At 37.7% G+C, this 22,866-nt stretch overlaps 1 protein-coding gene across 2 annotated transcripts in view; it reads left to right on the top strand.

Annotated features, from left to right (window-relative positions):
- The window catches only part of BANK1 (B cell scaffold protein with ankyrin repeats 1), a 330,602-nt gene that overhangs the window by 121,523 nt on the left and 186,213 nt on the right, over nt 1–22,866 (top strand). For both annotated transcript variants that reach the window (XM_070392081.1, XM_070392074.1), the window contains exon 6: nt 11,060–11,165. In XM_070392081.1, the coding sequence (XP_070248182.1) occupies nt 11,060–11,165 (106 nt within the window). The remainder of the gene's footprint in view (nt 1–11,059; nt 11,166–22,866) is intronic.

Below are 22,866 nucleotides of genomic sequence, written 5' to 3'. Positions count from 1 at the left end.
TGAAGTTTGTTTTGTACTGACAAGATAAGTGACATTTTCTTTGTGCTATGTCTCCACCTGTGATGATGGTCTATTGATAGTTAATGATACCTCATTAGGATAGTTCAGACTTGATGTTTATACTCACATCAATTAAAAATCATTGAGTCTAATAGGAATGTAATATTTAGTATGCTCATCCATTTATTTATAGAAAAACAAATAATTTGGTTAATTTTAACATCAAATATAGCAGTTGTTAAAGGGAAAAATAAATATTTCTGAGTGCAAATTCTTAGCCATTAACACAGCCAAACTGTTCTCTACAACTCTTTATCTTGCAAGCCACCTCAGTCCATTTTCAAAGCTTTGGGCCCATGCCTTTTAGCTATGTTCAACTGCTGTTTAGAATATTTTACTAATGACTTGCTAATTTATTCTTTCTACTTACTCCGTGGAAATAAATACTCGCACCATTTTGTATTTCTCCTAAACTGAAGCATCTCTCTTGCTTCTTACATCCCTTTCTCCATTGGTCACTGGGGCTGGCTTTGACTGCCCTATAAAGAGGACGCCAGAGAGCTGGTGTGAGTGTTGCTCATAACCGACCCTATTAGAGTGCAGGCTTCTGCTTTTACTATTTAGTTGTTTAGAGGATTGAGATCCATAAGGAATATTTTTTAAAAAAACAGAAAACAAAGCACAAGTCCAACACAGTTAGCAATGTTCCTTTATAGCTTTCATAACAAGATAATGATAGAAAATTAGAGGATCTGCCACTGATAGTAACAAACCCCAAATCATTAATAACCATTTGGAAGACTGAAAAAGTTATTGTGAAAAAAAAAGTGTTTAAGTTTTTAAACAACTCAGTATGCATTCTTGTGGGCCTATTAAAAACAGCTGTATTTCAATAATAAGATAAATAAAGTGGATATAAAATTGGGGAACTCTAAATTGTGTTTAGCATTCATGGATTATGCTTCTACAGTAAACTGCATCAAGACACAGGAATGGAAGTAAAATAAATCTTTGACAAGAAAAATTTAACTTCTGAAAATCCCCACCTTTCTCCCCCAGACATTAGCCATTTAACATCATCAACCTTATTACTTTAAGTAGCAACACACAAATATATATATCAATTATGTTCAAGTCTTTCCTAAAAAATTCAATGGACATTTTTCTTGTTTGATTTAACTTGAGTTGTCAGCAACAATTAACACCATTAACTAACTCACTTGCTCAATATTTATTTATTTTTTTAGCTCCCATGAAGCCATATCTTCTTGGGATTCTTCCTATATCCTTAGCCTTTTCTTCTCAATTTCTTTTGTAATCTCTTCTTTCTAGAAAATAAAATTTCACATTTGCCAAATTTTTATTCTTAGACTCTCTTCTTTGCATTATAAATATTTCCTCTTCAGGTTATCTCATCCTAATATGCTAAGTGTCTGGTCCTCCGGTCGTCCTTTCAACCAATCGAAGCATAATATGCTAATGATATGCTAAGGCTACTCAGCCGCTCACTATGATGTGCACTGACCACCAGGGAGCAGACAGTCGACTGGTCAACCAATCACTATGATGTGCACTGACCACCAGGGGGCAGATGCTTCAACCAATAGGTTAGCTTACTGCTGGGGTCCGGCCAGTTGGGACTGAGAGAGATGAGCCAGACATGCCCTGGAGCCCTCTTGTGGTCCCTCCCCAGCTGGCCAACCTCCTGCGTCCCTCCCCGGCCCCAGTTGTGCACCAGTGGGGTTCCTCATCCTGGCCTGTGCTCTATCACAATCCGGGACCTCTCAGGGGATGTTGGAGAGCCAGTTTTGGCCTGATACCACAGGCCAGGCCAAGGGACCCCACTGGTGCCTGAATTCGTTCACCGAACCTCTAGTTAACTTATAAAATATACCCGAAATGTGTTTCTTCTTTAAGCCCAGTCTTTCTAACTCAGGATATACATCATCATCATCAACCCAGTTCTACGGGAGAGGGAGCCAGGGGCTGGGTGGAGGTGGGCAAAGGTTGGGAGGGGGGAAGAATGGGAGATATCTGCAATAGTTAATACCTTCTATTCCATCACCCTACAGATTCAATTCATCACTAAGCCATATCAGTTTTACTTACTAAATCTTGCTTACTTCTCTATGCATCTCCCAAGTTCCAATACTTTGGTCCACCACTTTTCCTCTTGCCTAAACAACTGTGATAGCCTCCCACCTGGTCCCCATGGTTTCTTACACAGGGCCTACTTATCTTAAGTCCATTGTTTGAGAGGTTCTTTTAAAAAGAAAGATTTTAGCATGTTATTCTCCTGCTCAAGCACTCCAATATTTTCATTACTGTGTGGACTTAAAAAAACCGCACAACTTTATCATGAACAATATGGCCCTGTAGTGACCGTCACCTATCTTTTTCTCCAGGTTAATTGCTCATTCCAGGCACACTGGCCTGATTTTAGTTCCTGGACTTTTAGTACCTAATTTCCCATCACAGGACCTTTATGTAAGCTCCTCTCTGTAACTAAAACATGTTTTCAGTCCCTCCTTCTCTCTCACTATCTTTACCTAATTAATTCTAATTCATCCTCCAAATTTTATTTTAGCATCTCTTCATTTAGCAAAGCCTTTCTGACCCCACACATCTCCTATGTATCTCTTTGTAACACTGATCACATTCTAATTGGACACTGATGTGCGATATTTCTCAGAATAATGTCTGCCTCTCATTAGACTCCAAGGTCAACAAGAACAGAGATACTATCTTATTTGGTTCCCTATTTCATCTCTAAAACTTGGTACACTGACAGAGACTTAGCTACTCAATACATATTTCATTGGATGAAATAATGACAAAAGGGAAGAAATGTATACATTGTTTGCCACCCAACACAAGTGGCCCACCCATCAGAGCCCCTTGTATCACTGGCTTGCTGATAGCACAGGCACAGCCCCGTTTGAGAAGGTTATTGGACGGTTGGCTGAAGCAACACTGCTTCTGACTGCTGTAGAATGAGCAAGGCAAAGGAAGGACAACAATGGAAAACACTCAGAAAGAGCAAATGATGAGACCAATTCTGGGTTGTGTAGCTTGGAGACTAGAGCCTAAAACAACCCAATAGAATAATTCCAAAAAAATTTTTTTTTTTTTTTATAATCATGGCATGGGTTAGAGAAGCCTTTTTAAAAAGACATTTCTTTGTATATGTTAGTGCTGTATTTGTCTTAAATCTTGTCTTATTACATATTGAACAGTAGGTTGTTACAAAATGATTGCTTAAGGGAGGCAAGGGTGAGATAAGAGAGGCTGCTATGACTACTCTAGCTAATGCCTACAATAGAAAACTGACTTGTTGTGTTTCATCAATATGGTCATTAAATATCCCCACTAATGAATCTATTCAAGTTTAATCAAATTAAAGTTTTGAGACTTTTTGACATTATTTACAGGGGGTCAATGTTGAAAAATTCAGCACAATCAAGTATTAGTAAACAATCTAAAAGTTCATTTAAAAAAACTTATCAGATTGCCTTTACCTAAATTATAATGTTTATACATTTTGCATGATTGACTGGGATGGCAGAAACTGCAGGGTGTCCCCCAGTATTTCTTTTTTCTTTCTTACATAATAACATAAATTTTATCTGGACATATGACTGCCCACATAAATATTGCACTTCTGGATTCTCTTGCCGCTAGGAATAGCTACAGAATTAGTAGCCAACAGCATGTCAGTGAAAGTGATATGTGCACATTTCTGATCATGTCCTTAAAAGAGGGGTAGGAGTCATGCTCTCCCCCTCGCTGACTTTTTACTTTGGCTGCAGTGCCAACAAGGGAATGATGGATAAAACATATAGGACCATGAGGATGAAATATAGTAACAAAACAAAATAGAGGCTCAATCTCCTAACCAGGGAACTACCATGTCAACCCTGCATTGCCTAATTGCAGGTTTTTATGTTAAAGATAAATAGATGTCTATCTTAGTTTAAGCCACTGGCATTTTGGGTCTCTGTATTACAATAGCAAAACCTACATTCGAAGTAATTTAAAAGATAGGTTATTTAATTAAAGAATTTAAAAAGAAAAAGCAAACTCATTTGTTCAGTTGCTGCAAAAACAAGTTTAGGGACCAAGTCTGCTCACTGATAGACTTGTGTACTTTTCTGAATCACAATGATTATTTCCATGAGTTGTTATATCTGAGAGATCACATCATAGTATTTAGAGAAAAGGGAATTAATAGTTACTGGAGATTCTACATATATTTTAATTTAAACTCTATGCAATTTTGTGATAAGTATCATTAAGGTCTAGAGGTAGTCAGTCCTGGAGCAGACATTTCCACACAGGCTTCTCAGATCTCAAAACATATTTTCTTCTTTTTAGAATATAACTTTTAAGTCATTGAAAGAGATTCTACAACAATATGAATCAATAACAAATATATGAAGGTAGCCTTAAATTGAATTGAGTTTTATATTTTTATATTTGTTTTTGCATATGTAGTCACTAATATGTTGAAATTCTAAGAACTGACTCACTCAAAACATAGAAAAATAAATTTGACAAAAGATAAATCTTACTCACTTATTTAGATTACTCTTAAATTAACTGCCTGCACTCACAAGATAAAAGGCAAAGACAAAAGGGCTTTCCATAATTCTAACAAGCATTTGCTTTGCTCTTTTACCTATCATTTTCTTTGCAAGCTTCAGTAGGACATTTTGTTTAAGATATGTTATGTACACTGTTTATCAAATTCCCCTTTAAATGGCTATTTTGGCTTCCTTTCACAGCACACATTATGAACAACAGAATAAACAAAGCTTTTTTTTTTTTTTTTTTTTTTTACTACTGAAACTTAAACAGCATAGCAATTTGTTATAATAAGAACAAGATGTTTTCAGCTCAACCACTGACTTCCCCTTTAGATATCTGAAGGTAAAACATAAAATGCTGCAACTATTTCATAAATTTTTTGTCTCCTATGATGAATATTTCACAAGCCTCCTATGGTTATGACACTGAAATTGTTTCTGTTGTTACTCAAAACTCTATTACTGTCTTTTTCTAACCGACTTTGAAAACTCTCCTAATATTCTGTAGCCAACTTTATAGGTTTCTTCACCCAACATCAATGCTAAAACCTCCTTTGCTTGACGTCTGTGCTATTAAACCTGGGAAAGCCAAATTTTCACATTTTAAACCTATGAAGCTAGAGTGGCTACATTAAAGAATTTTAGCCAAAGGGACAGCTTTAGAGCTTTTGTTTTTCTGATTAAAAAAAGAAAAGAAAAGATATGGTTGGCAATAGACACTTTCTGTGCCCCCCTTCCAGGTATGCCTAAACAAGAATGTGGTGTCCATCATGAAACCATGGGGATATAGTTGATTTTTTAACTTGACTCAAAGTATACTTCAGATTTTATTCTTCTGTCTATGACTAGAATGTGGTATAAAATGCAATTTATTTAGCATGTGAAGGCAGAAGTTAAAATCCTTATTCCACAACATAGCTCTGTCATTTGCAGTGTTATTGATTTTTTTGGGGGGGGGGGCAAAATGATTATATCTATAAAAACAGACATTTAAAAAATCTATCTTGTAAAAATGTTATGAAAATTATAAATTATATAAAGCCTAGCACATTATAAGTTCCCTATATGTGGTAGCTACTATTACATCTTAAACTCTTTGAGTCTAGTTCATTGTATACACTAATCTTACCTTTCACACCATTCCAAAGATCTGAAGTATCTACCAACTGCTTACATTAAATTGCATTAAAGTCCTTTTAAAGGACAGTCTCTCAATGCCTTCATACTCAAGCAGCGTCCACACTCCTCATCCAAGAAAGAAACCAATTAGACTTTGAAAGGGTCTATGTAAATAGCTATTTATCTTAAGGACCTCAACTTCGCTTAATGAATATCTTATTTTTTTTCTGGTTTCTTTATATTCAATTAAACTCTTACTTAATAGAAATTGTAGATTTACATGTATTTGTAAGAAATAATAGAGAAAGATCGTGTTTGGTAGTTTGTGCCTTTTAAGGAATTGGTTCTTTTAATCTAACTTGTCAAACTGATGTGTACAGAGTGGTCCACAGTACTCCCTATTATCCTTTTTATGTCTGCAGGGTGTGCAGTGATACCTCCTGTTTCATTTGTGACATTTGTCATTTGTGTCTTTGTTTTTTGTTTTATGAGCAATCTTGCTAGAGGTTTGTCAATTTTCTTGATCTTTAAAATAATCATCTCCTTGCCCAGCTGGTGTGGTTCAGTGGTTGAGCGTAGACCCATGAACCAAGAGGTCACTGGATGGATTCCTGGTCAGGGCACATGCCTAGGTTCTGAGCTCAATCCCCAGTAGGGGATGTGCAGGAAGCACCTGGTCCATGTTCCTCTTTCTCATTGATGTTTCTATGGTGAGAATGTGTATTCTGCTGTTGCTGAATGGAATGTTCTGTATATGTTCATTGGATCCTTGTTGGTTAGATCATTGGAAAATGAGATATAGTGTTTGAGTTTTTCTATATTCTTGCTGACTTTCTGTCCACTTTTCTATCAATTTTGAAAGAGGGGTATTTTACTATAGCTATATGCTGGAGTCCAATCCCAGCGGGTCCAGGGGTCCCCAAAGGTGTGGACGGAGTCGGCGAAGAAGGAATGACACGAAGACAGCCTTCAGTTGATCAGCAGCCTAGTCAGGACCTCTAGCCAGGATCTCCAGCCAAAGTTCTGGTCGAAGTTCTGGTCGGAGTTCTGGTTAGGAACTGATCAGGATCTGATGAGGATCTGACGATTATTGTCTTGTTACATCCGTATTTATACCAGCTGATTTTAATCCTGTCAATTTCTATTACAAAGGTTAGGGCGTTTCTTATCTCCATTCCAGGGAGTAAAGATTATGTAGCTTAACTACCCACCTGGCACTTAATTAATTAAGGAGTTCTGGTCAGGATCTCCAGCGAAGTTCTGGTTAGGAACTCCAACCAAGTTCTGGTGCCATGTTCTCTTGCTAGGTTCTCCAGCCAGGGTTTTCCAGATTCTCCAGCCAGGTTCAGTCACCAGGTTCTGTAGCAAGGTTCTCCAGCCAGGTTCTATCCAGGTTCTCCTGCCATGTTCTGTCTAGGTTCTCCAGTGAAGTTCTGTAGCCAGGTTCTGTCCAGGATCTTTTGCCATGTTCTCTGGCTAGGTTCTGGTTAGGATCTGATGAGGTTCTGATGAGGAGCTGACGATTATTGTCTTGTTACATCCGTATTTATACCAGCTGATTTTAATCCTGTCAATTTCTATTACAAAGGTTAGGGCGTTTCTTATCTCCATTCCAGGGAGTAAAGATTATGTAGCTTAACTACCCACCTGGCACTTAATTAATTAAGGGGTTGTATCCCCTCCCTAACCTCAGGGAAAGATCCCCACCTGGGGAAACAACCTTTCTCGGAGAGGTGACCTTGGTTAAAACACATGGCGCTAAAGAGAGCAAACATATTAAGAACAATATGCTATATATGCCAGGTCCCTTGAAACATATGCTGTGCAGATGTTTCTTTCCTGCAGCGACTGTGTCAAGCAGCAAGGATGGACTGGCTCCCGGCAGCTATAGATTTATCTATTTCTCCTATCAATTCTGTTCATCTTTACTTCACCTATTTTAAGCTTTTTTTTGCATACACATTTAGGATTACTCTGTCTTCTTGGTGGATTGACTCTTTTATCATTACATAATGTTCCTTTCTCACTCTGGTAATTTTCTTTGCTCTGATGTCTACTAAATCTAATATTAATATAGCATAACTACTCAAATCAGAGTTTTCAAGCTAGGATATTTTCTAGGGAGAAATAATTTGGGGATTATTTTTTGTGTTCTATACTATTTATTTATATGCAAGCATAACACTAGTAATATGAAATTGAAAATAGAAGTGATTCAACTAGACATGCTAGGCTGGAATATTGAAAAATATCTGTATTCTTCCCTAATTAATAAAATGTCTTCATCTACATTGTAAAGACTTTCTTCTGAGGACACTGCTATTTCATTTTTTTTAAATTCAATGCTATTGTGTTTCTCATACTGAAGTATCATGGTGCCTCGGTTTTTAGTGGGAACTCTTGCTCCTTGAATTTTCATCTATGTCTCAGAATCTCAGAGCTGGAAGTGATCCCAGAGGTTATCTTATGAATAACTTATTGATGTGTGTAGTAACTCTATGGCACACCAAGCTATACCTACTAAATCTTATTAGTTTTAGAAAGAATTAGCAGGTTTATCTCTGTATGTAAAATTACCAACTACATAATAGACTATGCAGAACTTTTGTGACCACTGACACAAATTTAGAGAAAAAAGTACAAACTAATATTATGATTTTCATGTTTACTTAATTTCCCTCTTCATCTCAGACAGCTAAAATGTATTCTTTTGAGCTTTAGTATAAAGAACATGCAAACATATTGCTAACAATGTTTTGCTCCATTGCTCCTATCAAAGACTTCCGAAAAGATTAAAAGGGTAACCATGATGAGATATACTCTTATACCTCCTAGGATGGAAATTATCAGAAAGACTAGAAATAACAAATATTGGCAAGAATGTGAACAAAATGGACCCTTGTGCATTGTTGGTGGGAATATAAATGGTGCAACCACTATGGGGAACAGTATGGAGGTTCCTCAAAATACTAAAATAGAACTAAGTATATAATCCAGTAATTCCACTTCTGGGTACTGATCTGAAGAAAATGAAAACACTAACTGGAAAAGATATGTGCACTTCCATTGTAGCATTTTTTTTACAATAACCAGGACATGGAAAGAGTCTGTGTCCATCTATGGGTGAATAGAAGAAGGCAATGTGACATATGTAGAAAATTGAATATTATTTAGCCACAAAAAAGATTAACATCTTGACATTTGTGACAACATGGATGGAACTTGAGGACATTATGCTAAGTGAAATAAGTCAGACAAAGACAAATACTATATCATCTCATATGTGGAATCTAAAACAAAAACTGAGATCATAGATAAAGAGAACAGGTTGGTGGTTCCCAGAGGCTAGGGATGGGATTGGGAGAAATGAATAAAGGTGGTCAAAAGGTACAAATTTCCAATTATAAAATAAAGTCATGGGGATGTAATGCACAGCATGGTGACTATAGTTAATGATATTTTACTGCATAATTGAAAGTTGCTGAAATGTAAAAAATTCTCACTACAAGAAAAAAATTTAATTATGTATGGTGATGGATGCTAACTAGACCTATTGTGGTGGTCATTTCAATAAATCAATACATCCTACCACTGAATCATTACATTGTATATCTAAAACCAATATAATGTTATATGCCAATTATATCTCAATTTAAAAAGGGTAATTATTGCTAATATAAAATTGTCACATCTTTATAAAATAGGTTTCATTCAATATCAATATTCAACCACATAAGTGATCATAATAATGCTGCAACTTAAATACACTTGATTTAATCCAAATAATAAACATTTCCATGTCAAACAATATAGTTCCTAAACAACTTCTCAATGTTTACAGCATGAATTATAAAGTTTTATATCAAGGTACTTTTTGAAATGCCTACTTCTTTCTTCTCTCTCATTCTACTATAGTCTTATATAAATTCCAAAAGTACATAACCGGGTCATGATTCATGATTCCTCCATGCCTGTAAGCAATTTGTTCAGTTAATCCAGAATGTTCCTTCTATGCATGGCATTGGCAATTTAGATCATCTGCTCCATACAGTCTTTCCTGGCCATTTCTTTCTTTGTGGAATTGAGCCATCTCTCTTTTGCCCACTCTGCTTCTAACCCATGGTGACTTTCTATCATAGTACCTAGAACTCAATGTATTGCCTATATGTAATTACATGACTGTGAATTCCTTGAAGGCAGAGCTTGCTGTTCTCGCTCTCTCTCTCTCTCTTTCTCTCTCTCTCTCTCTCTCTCTCTCTCTCTCTTGTTTCAGCGCTAAGAGCTCCACATAGCCCATAGCAGTAAGTAGATTAATATTGGGTTTTTCTCTATACAATATAGCTATAGATTGAGAAAAGGACTTACATTCCCTCTGCCAACTTCTTTTTTTAATAAATGAGGCACAAAATATTATATTACTTTTAGGTGTAAAACATAGTGATTTGACATTTTTATGTCTTTAAGATGCACTCACCACAGCAAGGCCTCTCCCAACTTCTCAGCAGAACTTAGAAAACATAGCCCTATATCACTGGACTATTTGAGGAACTCAGATTACTGAAAAATGAGGAAATAGAGTAACACAAGTGTGTTTGTTCAATCCAGCCATTTAATTTATGAGACTATGTATTTGCGATATGTTTAATTTTATTTGAAAATCATTTCAAAAATCTTAATTAGGAACTTTTGTTCCACAGTCCTCTCCCCACCAATGGCTTTGTTTGATTCGCCCATCTTCTTGGCTACAACCATCTATGTCTCAGGTCAATTTGGTTCCAGTCATAAGCTTCACAAAACACAATTTTAAAAGATGCTGGTCTTTGTAATAGGCTATGCCATCAATAGGAGAACAGTTAAGTTCTACTTGCCTACTCCAAAATTAGGGAAATAAAGTAGACATATAGTTACTCTATAGTTGCAAGAAAAAAAGAGCTGAGATGCATATTTTCTTTCACTTTTCACAGAAATAAAATAATCTGATTCCATTTCAGACCCTTAAGTTGATTAATCAGAGTCATTATCTTATTAATTAAACATCATATATTTTACAAAATTTAGTTAAAACAATTTCAGTGTTATTATTGACATGCTATAATGTTCTTTTGTAATTAGTAAGTATTTAAGTAAAGTTACTCATCCAAAAACAAAGACTTGTTTCTTGCATCTATTTTTCTATTACCATAATAACTGGTTTTCAGGCAAACCCTAATGTTTTGTATGAGTCTTTAAAAACAGTAACAGTATTATTGAAGATTACCCAGTATTTACTCCAACTAATAATTTATTATTATATTGCACTAAGATGAGTTTCTATGTGAATAACTGAACTAAATGTCCTTTTCATTTGAAAACAGAATGACATGGAAGAACTTGATGATATTCTCACATCCGTATTCAAACAAGAGATACCATATTATAAGTTCCAATCTCTTCAAACTGAAATCTACCCTCAAAAAGAATGTGAGTACTTCATAATTTCATCAGTTATTCTTTAATGTCATACTTCATCCCCCCCCATTAACCCCCAACCTCCCCCCCACACACACTCATGCTCCCATCCCGCAGAAAAGTACACTTATGGTAGAGACTGTTCATCAACAATTATAACATTGTATATAATTACAAAAAATGGAAGTAACTTAATATTCACAAGATAGATAATTAAATAAATTTTGGTGCATTCATTAAAGCAACTGTCAGAAATAAATTTTATTTTGCCTGGCTAGTGTGGCTCAGTGGTTGAGTGTCAACCTATGAACCTGGAGGTCACAGTTTGATTCCAGTCAGGGCACAAGCCCGGGTTGTGGCTCAATCACCAGTGTATATATATATATATATATATATATGAATCAAGAAAAGTATATTTAGGATGTACTACCAAAACACACACTTCTAAATGATATCATGAGCTCAGTAGTTTTGAATATATTCAAAATTGTTCCTGCATTGTTTGTTGACATGCTTTTTACAGTTCACTTATATGCCCGGTATGTGCCAAAGACTGTGATAGAGATGGAATGTTGCGTAAAACAGGAGTGGAGCTAAAGAATATGCAAGTTCTACTATAGGCATATTAAGGACTAATGAGCAGAGAATATTTTTCTGTCGGGTCCCTGTCTAATCCAAGCATTTTCGTCTTCAGGCTGGCAGGCTTTGGGGCAGCAATGCATACATTTTAACAATATATACTTGACTTAGAAAGTTTTGACATTAGATTAGGATGGAAAAGGAACATGACATAATTCCTCATTTAAAGCACATAATTTAATTGAAGAAATGAGATAATACACGTATGTTATAACAGAAAGAAGTAATGTGCTAAACTTTATGGAACTCATGATATTGACAATAGAATTTTAGAGAAAATATACCTTATTGTTCAGGACCTGCTTCATAAAGGAGGTGTTATTTTACTTATGTCTTAAATGATGGATAGGATTTTAGTGAGGAAGAAAGGAAATAGAAGATGGAGTTATGACACTGTTTTTATGAATTCCCTCAGCACTTTATTTATTTAGGTTTGTGGAATGAGAATTGTAGGGTTGAAGAGGATAGAATGGTTGTAGTCTTTCATTTTTATTGGTAAAGAATTTCCAACAGGCTCCCAGGTAAAAGCTGATGCTAGTCCTCAGATTTCTTGTTGAACATCAAGGGCTTACAGTGGTGGTTCTCAGCCTTGGCTGCATAGTATAGTCAACTGTGGACCTTTTAAAGTCTCCCATGCCAAGCCGCATCTCATACCAAGAAGAATCTGGGGGAGCTGGGTCCCTGCTCTCAGTGCTTTTTAAAGTTTCCCAGGTGATCCCAATTGGCAACCAAATTTACCAGCCCTGAGTTGTTTCAGTGTATTACAGACCAGCCAAACAATCCATCCTCATACTGATCTTTGACATAGAGGATATATTATTCTCTCTTTGCAAAGATTAGAGTGTTAGTAGTATATAAAAGTTTTAAACCATTGCTAGAATTAAATGATTATTTTGTACTTGACAAAATTTTTTTATGAATCAGTAACATTTTAGCAGAAGATAGAAATGGAAAGGTAAATATAAGCTAAGTAGTTCACTCAGAAACCTTATTTGGATATTGCTAGATAATAGTTGATTTTAAACCTGTAAAAGAACAAATGACTGTCATAACATTAGGCTCTAATTCCTAGTTGAAGTACAAAATGACATGATACAAATTGCATAATAAAAATATGCAAGATAGACATGAATATGTTTTGTTGGCCGTCTTGACCCTATAATCTTTTATCAATGTCAGCTTCAGAATACCTGGTCTTTAAGACTTTGCACCTGCATTTTCATAATCTTCAAGATGAATCTATGATAAGGGTTGATATGCCTTTATACATAAACTGAAGTTAGTTGAGGGAAGAGAAAATTTAGGAAAGAAATGGTAAATTGTTGAGGAATTTCTACAGAAACACCACTAGAGATATTCTGAAAGAGAAATTCAGCAAATGATGATCATATGTAATTTCAGATGTTTATACCCCAGGAGAGTTCTTCGATGTTTTGGTGAAGTGTGTTTTTTTTTTTTAAATTAATTACTATATATTTTAGCTGAAATAAATTGGAGGTTAGGAAACTGTGACGGGATGGTCATAAAGAATTGACCTCACCCTGGCTGGTTTGGCTCAGTGGATAGAGCATTGACCTGCAGACTGAAGGGTCCCGGGTTCGATTCTGGTCAAGGGCACATGCCTGGGTTTCAGGCTTGATCCCCAGTGGGGGATATGCAGAAGGCAGCCAATCAATGATCTCTCTCATCATTGATGTTTCTGTCTCTCTTTCCCTCTCCCTTTCTCTCTGAAGTCAATAAAGATATATTTTTAAAAAAAGAGACTTGACCTTGAGCATTGCCCTGCACTAAGGATGAGCCTTGGCATTATTCACAGACACGTGTAGTTCTTTAAAAGTCTAGAACTAAATGATATTTGAATCAAAACTGTCTATCTTACTATTGCCCCATCCTCTTTTCTTTTCCAAGTTGTTTTTAATAAGTTATGAGTTTAGTTTCTTGTTATTTTATTTATAATAAGTAAAATGGTATTCCATGGCATTATGTCTTTGTCATTTTCATTCCTGTCTAGTCAACAAACTTCCTCATTTGACTTTTTTCCACCCTAGGCAGGCAAATTTGGAGGGGGTGGGGGGTGATGGGAAGTGGCAGAGAAAAGCTATAAATATTCTCTTTCCTTGTAATGCTTCATTATTGATTTTAAAACACATTTTCCATTGATAAGAATTTTCCATAGAAAAACATTCTCCCTGGGGTAAGAATAAGAAAAGGTTTTCAGATAAACTTGATATATTAATGTAATATAGAACTTTTGAATACAATAGTTATAGAAATAATTCATGTACAACTTTCTAGTGTATGAATCATCAGGGACTGTGAAGTCAATATAAGGGATTGTAATAGGCACTTTTTCATACTGACACATAAGATACTGACATAAAAAATATATCTAAATGCATTCCTTAAAGTAAGAGTAAGTATGATTTTGATCAACTTCCATTTTGGTTGTAGTTCTACTTATAAACCCACGTGATAAGGGTCAGCATGAGATCAGTTACAATGCCCCCAACTTGGTCTGGCGATGAGGCAGAACAGCACAAGCGGCCAAGCACAGTTGTTTCAAGCCATTTTAGTTTGTTTCCTGTTACTGCAGAAGGTACATGAATCTGCCTGACTTCTCTCCAGAAGCTTTCCAAAGCCTGGGTTGTGCAGACAATCTCCTGTCTTGGAAAGGAAAAGGAAATCATTCAATCTGTTTTTCAAAGAGGCTGTGGTTGCTGGTTCCATTACTGCACGTGGCAGTTGTTGTTGTTTTTTAAAAAGGAAAGTAGGTTACTTTGAGGCAGATTATTTACCTTCACCCAGAAAGGAGAACAGGCTTCGAAAAGCCAACACCAACATCTAGAAAAGTATGTCAAAGCATATTTGCCTTTGGTAGCAATATCTTAATCTGAAAGAGAACAGCATACGATCACCAGTCCAGTGACATGTGGAAGTATTGACTCAGATTATTATTTCCTAATATGTCTACAGAGTGTTGAGCACTCACTAGGTATTCATACATACATAATAGTGACTGTAGGTCTAAGGTTTATCATGAATTTGTAATATCTTTATGTTCACAGAAAATCCAACCCATTTGCTATCTGAGTAGAGAATGAAATGCCATTGTGTTGTCTCTTTTTATATCATTAAATGATTTAATCATACAGATAGAGAACAATCTTTTACCCACAACTTACCTTTGCAAAAAATCTTCACATTTTGTCATGATTTGCTTAAAATTTTTTTAAGAAATAAAACATTTCAGATCTTATTAAATTTCTCCACATTCTTTGTTATTTTACACACTTGAAAAACAAATAGTACTTTAAATTTCTTGATGATTATTACTATGCAGTTCTTAATCCCAATGAAATTTAACAAACTGATCGTAAATATCATAGGCAAATAAAGGAAAAAGAAGATTAAAAATAATTTTAAAAATAAGGTAGGGATCAGCTCTAATAGATACCAAGTTTTATTGTGAACTTTAATCATATGACTGTACAAGATAGAATATAAATTGGTGCAGCCACTGTGGAGAACAGTATGGAGTTTCCTCAAAAGTTAAAAATGGAACTCCCATTTGACCCAGTGATCCCACTTTTAGGAATATATCCCAAGAAACCAGAAACACCAATAAGAAAGGATATATGCACCCCTATGTTCATAGCAGCACAATTCACCATAGCTAAGATTTGGAAACAGCCTAAGTGCCCATCAGCAGATGAGTGGATTAGAAAACTGTGGTACATCTACACAATGGAATACTATGCTGCTGTAAAAAATAAGGAATTCTTACCATTTGCAATAGCATGGATGGAACTGGAGAGCATATGCTAAGCAAAATAAGCCAGTCAGAGAAAGATAAATATCACATGATCTCACTCATTTGTGGAATATAATGAACAACATAAACTGATGAACAAAAACAGATCCAGAGACAGAGAAGCATCAATCAGACTGTCAAACCTCCTAGGGAAGGTAGGAGAGGGTGGGGGTGAGGGGGAGAGATCAACCAAAGGACTTGTATGCATGCATATAAGCCTAACCAATGGACACAGACAACAGGGAGGTGAGGGTATGAGTGAGAGAGTGGGGGATAATGGGGGGATAAGGACACATATGTAATCTATACTAATAAAAGAGAAACATGGTAATTGGCGTACGACCGCTACCCTTTTCATTGGCTAATCAGTGAGTATATGCAAATTAACTGTCAGCCAAGATGGCGGCGGCAGCCAGGCCGGGATCAGCGGAGCCGAGAGGCCTCCCGGCCCCCTGGATCAGCGGCCGAGAGGCCTCCTGGCCCCAGGATCAACGGAGCCGAGAGGCCTCCCGGCCCCGGGATCAGCGGGGACGAGGGGCCTCCTGGCCACCTGGATCAACAGGGCCGAGGGGCCTCCCGGCCTCGGGATCAGCGGGGCCGAGGGGCCTCCCGGCCGCCTGGATCAGCGGCTGAGAGGCCTCCCGGCCCCAGGATCAACGGAGCCGAGAGGCCTCCCAGCCGCCTGGATCAGCAGAGCTGAGAGGCCTCCCGCCCGGGATCTGAGGAGCCTGATGGAAGCCCTGTGTGCTCATGCACCCTCGGGGTGCAGAGGTCCTTTCCTAGGCAGAGGCCTATGGCGAAAATTTCGACTCTAAGAAGCAGCCTACGGCCTGGAAGGGGGCTCCCCTGACCTCAGTGCTGGAGAAGACCATTAAGCAGAAAACTAAAGAAACCGATTTTACATCATTTCCCAGGTGGAGAATAGTTGGCATGTAAGCCCCTGACCAGTGCCCAGCCTCTCCTCTGTCAGTCTATCTCACTCTTAGGTACCATGTTCTTTGTTCTGTCTTAACTGCAACTCATTTTTAAACTAGATTGCTTTTAAAAGAAGACTAAATAAAGTTTCCCTTAAGTTATTTAGGTGGTGCTGGGGCTGCTGGGGCTGCTGGGGGCCTGATAGAAGACACAAACACGCAACAGGGGGCCTGTACCCAGCAGCCCCAAGGCCCCCCACCTTGGTGCTGGGGCTGCTGGGGGTATCAGAGACACAAACCCGCAGGCCCGGCACCCAGCAGACCCAAGGCCTTCGTGGCAGAACTAAGGAGCAGCAAGCCAAGCCGTAGGAAGCAGCAAGCAGGTGGGCAGTAACAAGGGAGGGGTCCTGGACTGCAAGAGGGCACATGCTGGGCTAAGGGACCCCCCACCCATCCCCAGTACACGAATTTCGTGCACTGGGCCTCTAGTACCTTAATAAAGAAAAAAATATATATTAAAAACGAACAAAAAAGCAAAGTTTTTTAGTGTTCAAAGTATCCTGAGGACTGGGAAGTCTTCATCTACAGTTGTCTTTGGTACTGGCCCAATCTGTTAATCCTGTCACTTGTGAGATCAGTGAGCACTGGAAAAGTAGAATAATAATCAGATGTATATTTTTTTTTATTAACTTTGAATGCCTCATCAAAACACATTATATATGTTTACATGTAGATTTTTATGCATATTATATGGTTAACTAAAAAAGAAAAAAGACAAGCCATCAGCTAAGTAAATATTCAAAACGCATAAAACTAAAAAATGGTTACTATCTAGAATATATATTAAAAAAGAAAAAGAAATCCCAAAATTCAATAAGAAAAAATAGCATCTAACAGAAATAAAGACTACTTAACAGAAATTCACTGAAGAAAAATGAAATTGTAAGTTAACAGAAGAAAAGATGTTCAGCTATATTTGTAATGGCAATATTAATTAAAACCATCACATCTGTCACACTGGCAAAAATAAGTTGCTTCACAATTCTTAACATGGAAAAGATGTGGAGCAATGCACAGTACTGCCGGTGAAACTGTAAACTAGCACAAATATTTTTCTAGATACTGAGGGAAGGCAGAGCAATGTGAGGTAAATAAAACACAACCCATACACTCAGAGGGAACTCAAAACAGAGAAGTGAAAACAATCATCAGAAAAATAAGCACCACTAAAATAGTGTGTGCTCTACTCATAAGAGCAAGCACGCACATTCTGTGCGCTCTGTGTCCAGAGAAATGTAGGCACTGGGCACCCTTCAACTCTTTCATCCTTACAACAGTCCAGGGGTGGACCCTATTTTACTCTCCACTTTAAAGATGAGGCATGGAGAGTTAACATAACTGCCCAAATAGTGATAGAGCCCAGCTTGGGGCCACATTACTAACCCCTGGACAACTGTGACCTCTATTGCAGTGAGCGGGAGCTCAGGGGTCATGGGAGCCCAGAGAAAGAGGGGTATTCAGGAGAAGCTTTCCAGAGAGATGAAAGGTTATGAATTTCTGCTAAATTATTTTAAATGACTATTTTAATGAATGATTTAAAGAGGCAAGTTGTCTCAGATGCTCTTTATGTTACTTTATGCAATCCTAGAAATATAGTCTTTTTTTTTTTTCATAGTGCATGATTTTCTTCAAATCCCCCATTTGCCTCTATGGGCAAATAATGTCTTTTAGGAAGGAGCCCTGTCTGTTTTGTTCATGGATTGATTCCCAGTGGCTAGGAGAGTTTCTAGCGCTCTATACACATTTGATACATTAATTAAATAGTTAATGGCAACAAAGTTCACCATTGAGCAAAATCAATAAGACCCTGGGCAGAAGTAGGTGTAGAATAATGATATTTGGGCTCAAAAAACAGGAGTGCTTATTTGTAAGACTATAAGGCAGCTATTTATAATGTCCCTAGTTTGTCTTTTATTTTCTACTTCTTAGCCATGGCATCTGCCATCAACAGCATGAAATATTGGCACATGAGCCTTCTGAATGTATTGCACTGAACTGCCTGTGCTCAAATCACCAGCACACATATGTTCATCTTCTCTGGGACATAAGATTTTCAGGTTTAACAGTAATAAACATCTGAAGTTCATCATAGGGTTACCAAAAGACAAAAAGTATAAATACTGTTCATTAGTAACTAATAACAGGAAATTGGCTAATATTCATTCATCTTATTAAGAAAAACGCACATATGGGTTAGCCTCACATATACACCTGTGCACACATGCCCACACACACACGAAGTAGAAATGGGCTCTTTTATTAACAAGTTGAGTGAGTTTCTATTTTAGTAACCCCCTCTAACTTGTGCAGTTGTTGTGAAGTAATGATTCTCAAACCTACACTTTTTACTCTCTGAAATACTTGACATACCTCCTCCCACATCCTAAAGGGACTCATTTGATCTCTGGATTCTGCCATTGACATACAGTTATAGAAGATCTTTGTAGTGTCGCTGTAGGTCTAAGGACTCATTGCAATACTCTGAGAAGGATAGGAACTCAAAGATATAGAACTTATTCGAATGTCTTGTACCTATAGGTTGTGGTTTACCCATACCCCCATAGTCATTTTCTTCACTCAATTAGCCAAGTGTCTCCAAAGAAACTGAGCCAATAGGATGTATTGAGAAGAGGAAAGAGAGAGAGAGAGAGAGAGAGAGAGAGAGAGAGAGAGAGAGAGAGAATTGACTTTAAGGAATTGGCTCCCATCATTGTGGGACTAGCATTTCTGAAAAGTTCTATAATCTGCAGGGCAGGCCAACTGGCTGGGGATTCCAGCAGAAGTTGATGTTGTAGTCCTCAGTCCAAAGGCAGTTTGGAGACAAAATTCCTTCCTCTTTGGTGAACGGTAGTCTTTTCTCCTAGGCCCTTCCACTGGCAAAATGAGGGTAATCTTCTTTACTCCAAGTTTACTGACATAAATAGTAGTCACATCTAAAAATACCTTCACGGTAACAGCTAGGCTGGTGTGTTACTAAAGAACTAGGCACCATAGCCTAGCCAAGTTGACACAAAAAATTAACGATTACACTTACCATTATCATATTCAGACGTTGACAGCTCTGAACAACTGTAATTTACTCACACACTTTTGGGGATCCCCAACAATCAGTTTGAGAAATGCTTGTTAATAGGTTTATGAAGAAACTGTAACCTAGTGGGTTTGAAAAATCTTCCAAAATAATCTATTCTAGTTTACAGACTGAGGATATGTTGATTGTGCGGTAACAGATATAATTTGGATCATGTCCTCAATATAAATACTTGGTGAAAAAAAAAGATAGATGTTGCTTATTGTGTTAAGACAGGCTGATTTATCGAGCGATTGCCTCAGTGGTTCTCAATCTTCTGGCCCTTTAAATACAGTTCCTCATGTTGTGACCAACCATAAAATTATTTTTGTTGCTACTTCATAACTGTAATGTTGCTACTGTTATGAATCATAATGTAAATATCTCATATGCAGGATGGTCTTAGGCGACCCCTGTGAAAGGGTCGTTTGACCGCCAAAGGGGTCGCGACCCACAGGCTGAGAACCCCTGTATTACCTGGATGATGGAGCTATTTCCTGTTTCATGCCGTGCCTTTTGAGTTAGCATCGCCTGCTTAGTGTAGTAAGCTAAATACGTGCTCCTTAAAGATATTCACATCCCCATCTGTGATGTGAACGTTACCTTATATGGCAAATGGGACTTTGTCTGGGGTCCTATATCACAGTGCCTTCTTTTCCACAAAACAAGTGTCCCATGGTGATAATCAATATTTAATGATGCAGGAGCTAAGTACATAACCAATAGGCTCTACTCAAAGACATATTTCTACTTTGACTTATTCCCTTATAATTATATTGCTGGCAGCTACCTTATCAACACCCACACCTGAACCTCTCCATGGCAATAACCTTTGTCACTTTTTCTAATGAATATTCTTTTGCTTTTTACCTTGCAACTTCATAGTCATAAACCTGAATGTTATCTGAAATCCAGCTCTTTATCCTTCAGAGCCTACACAGTCAATCACAATGTCCTCTTAACTTTTCTTTGGAAATGGCTGACATCTCTGTTCTTTCTTGTTTACTTTCCCTGCCACCACTCTAATTTGGACCATCAATTATCTGTCCTTCTTCCTGACAAATTTTTCTAGCAGGTTTCTGTAACATCGTTCATCTTTCTTTCCAATTCACCCTGAAAATAGGTGCTTCCCTAATCATCCTCACATTCCATTTTTATTCTATCTCTATATTACAGAAGATGGTGCTCCCTTAGGTAACTTAAGCTCTACCCAGCTACTTTATTGCCCAGAGAACTGCCCAGATTTTTTTCCTTGCCTTAGTTCATTTTTATGATCAAAATCAATATTTTTTATTGTTTTCAGTAATACAAATGTCCACTTCCCTCCCCCTTAACACCCTCTCCCCCCAATCCCTACCCCAGGCCTTCACCACACTATTGTCTGTGTCCATAGGCTATGCATATACATGCAAATGTTCTTTGGTTAAACTCTTCTGTACCCCCCACTCCCCTACCCTCTGAGAAATGTCAATCTGTTCTATGCATCCATGCCTCTGGACCTATTTTGTTATCAGTCTATTTTGTTCATTGGATTCCACATATTAGTAAGATCATAGGGTATTTGTTTTTCTCTGACTGGCTTATTTCTCTTAGCATAGTCATCTCCAGGTCCATCCATGCTGTCGCAAAGAGTAAGCGACCCTTCTTTATTATAGACACGTAGTATCCCATTGTATAAATGTAAATCTGGTGCTGGAGGCTACAAGAAGTCCTGAAAAATGCTGAATAACCCTTACTAAGTAAAACAATTAAATCAAGCATCCTTGCCTGATGTGTTGATTTAGTACTTCTTGTGCACATTTCTGGGATTTCCATCAAAGCCAGTGGACAGCTTTCTACCTGGAAGGCATGGCCTTCGGGAGAGTGTGTAGCCATCTAATCCCAACCCAGCCTACCCGGTCTCCACACTTTTGTTGCTTCAGGTTTCCTGCCTCTTTCTAGGCTCTTTCCTGCTTCCTTTCTAAGTTTTTGGTTCCTTTGCTGTCAAGATTCAGCAGAGTCAATGTTGATAATTTTCAAAAGGTATTTTTTTTAAATGAACACAGAGGAACAGACTATAATCACACATGTATAGACGTGCAATTTCTAGAGGTTTCTTATTTTAACTGAAGGTTAACCTCAGATTAGCTGGACTGGTTAATCACGGGGCAGCACCACTCTTCATTACCTCATCACTGTCGGTGTTTGCTAGTGGAAAGTGGATAATAAGCAAATGTATTCAAATGCTATGAGATTTACCCTAAGTGCTGTCAATTCCAAGAAGTTCTGGTAAGAAAGGGGTGCAGCTCGCAGGCTATTCATGTGGCCTTGTGGCCTGCCTTAGTCTTGTTCTGTATGTTGCCTTACTACTCCCTGGCTATTCCTGGCCCACAGCCCTGGATAAGGAGGCATTTCACATTATGTCCTCAAACACTCCTTCTCTGAGATCAAACCGTCTTGCACCAACCTGCTATTTACATGTTCTGCTGCTTTTCTATTACTCATTCTGACCTGGGTGCCTATCTCTCAACCTTACTCATTAGCCATCACATTTCCTTTCCTTTCTCTTTTTTCTTCCCTTTTTCATTTTCTCTTTCTCTTGCTAATTTTATGGTGGACTCTGCCTACTAGGGTGTTCAGTAAACAATGAACTTTTCCTGGACTCGAATTTACATGCTCCATTTTTTCCCCTCATTCTTCTTGTCAGTTCACCATTTCAGATATTTGCATATACAGAACATCAGTCTTCCAGAGTCTATTTCTATAGTTTAAACAAATGCCCAAATCTTAAACATACAGTTACTACATAAATACAGAATTTTCATTAAAATTAAAAAGATGTACATCACTCAAAGACATTTGTATTACCTAAGAACAACAGAGTAAGGATTCACTTCCATTCTATATTTTTCCTATTGTTTTTCCCAGTAAGCCAGATAAAGGAAAATAAACATGACAGAATCAAGGCTTTAGGACTGTTCTTTCTATCTCCAGGGTGGTTGCCAGTGTGAGCTCTCACCACGCCCAGTTTGCATTTTAAAATGGTAGCCCCCAAGCACAGAGACAGCCAGGGAGAATGTCTCAGCAATCATGGGCTTGGACTGGGGCAGCGTCCTCCTTCAGTCCCACAGGATTGTTCTCAGAGCCTCCTTGGCTGCGGGGAAGAAAGAAAAGAAGGCACCACACTTTTGAAAATGACTGGCCGTGTTGCAACTGAAGCCTATTCTGAACTCTCTCTCC

This window comes from Myotis yumanensis, unplaced genomic scaffold (assembly GCF_028538775.1).
Source record: "Myotis yumanensis isolate MYYU_CA2020_CCGP unplaced genomic scaffold, mMyoYum1.0.hap1 SCAF_1, whole genome shotgun sequence".
In the NCBI taxonomy this organism is placed as follows: domain Eukaryota; kingdom Metazoa; phylum Chordata; class Mammalia; order Chiroptera; family Vespertilionidae; genus Myotis; species Myotis yumanensis.
This window is presented reverse-complemented; position numbering and strand designations above follow the sequence as displayed.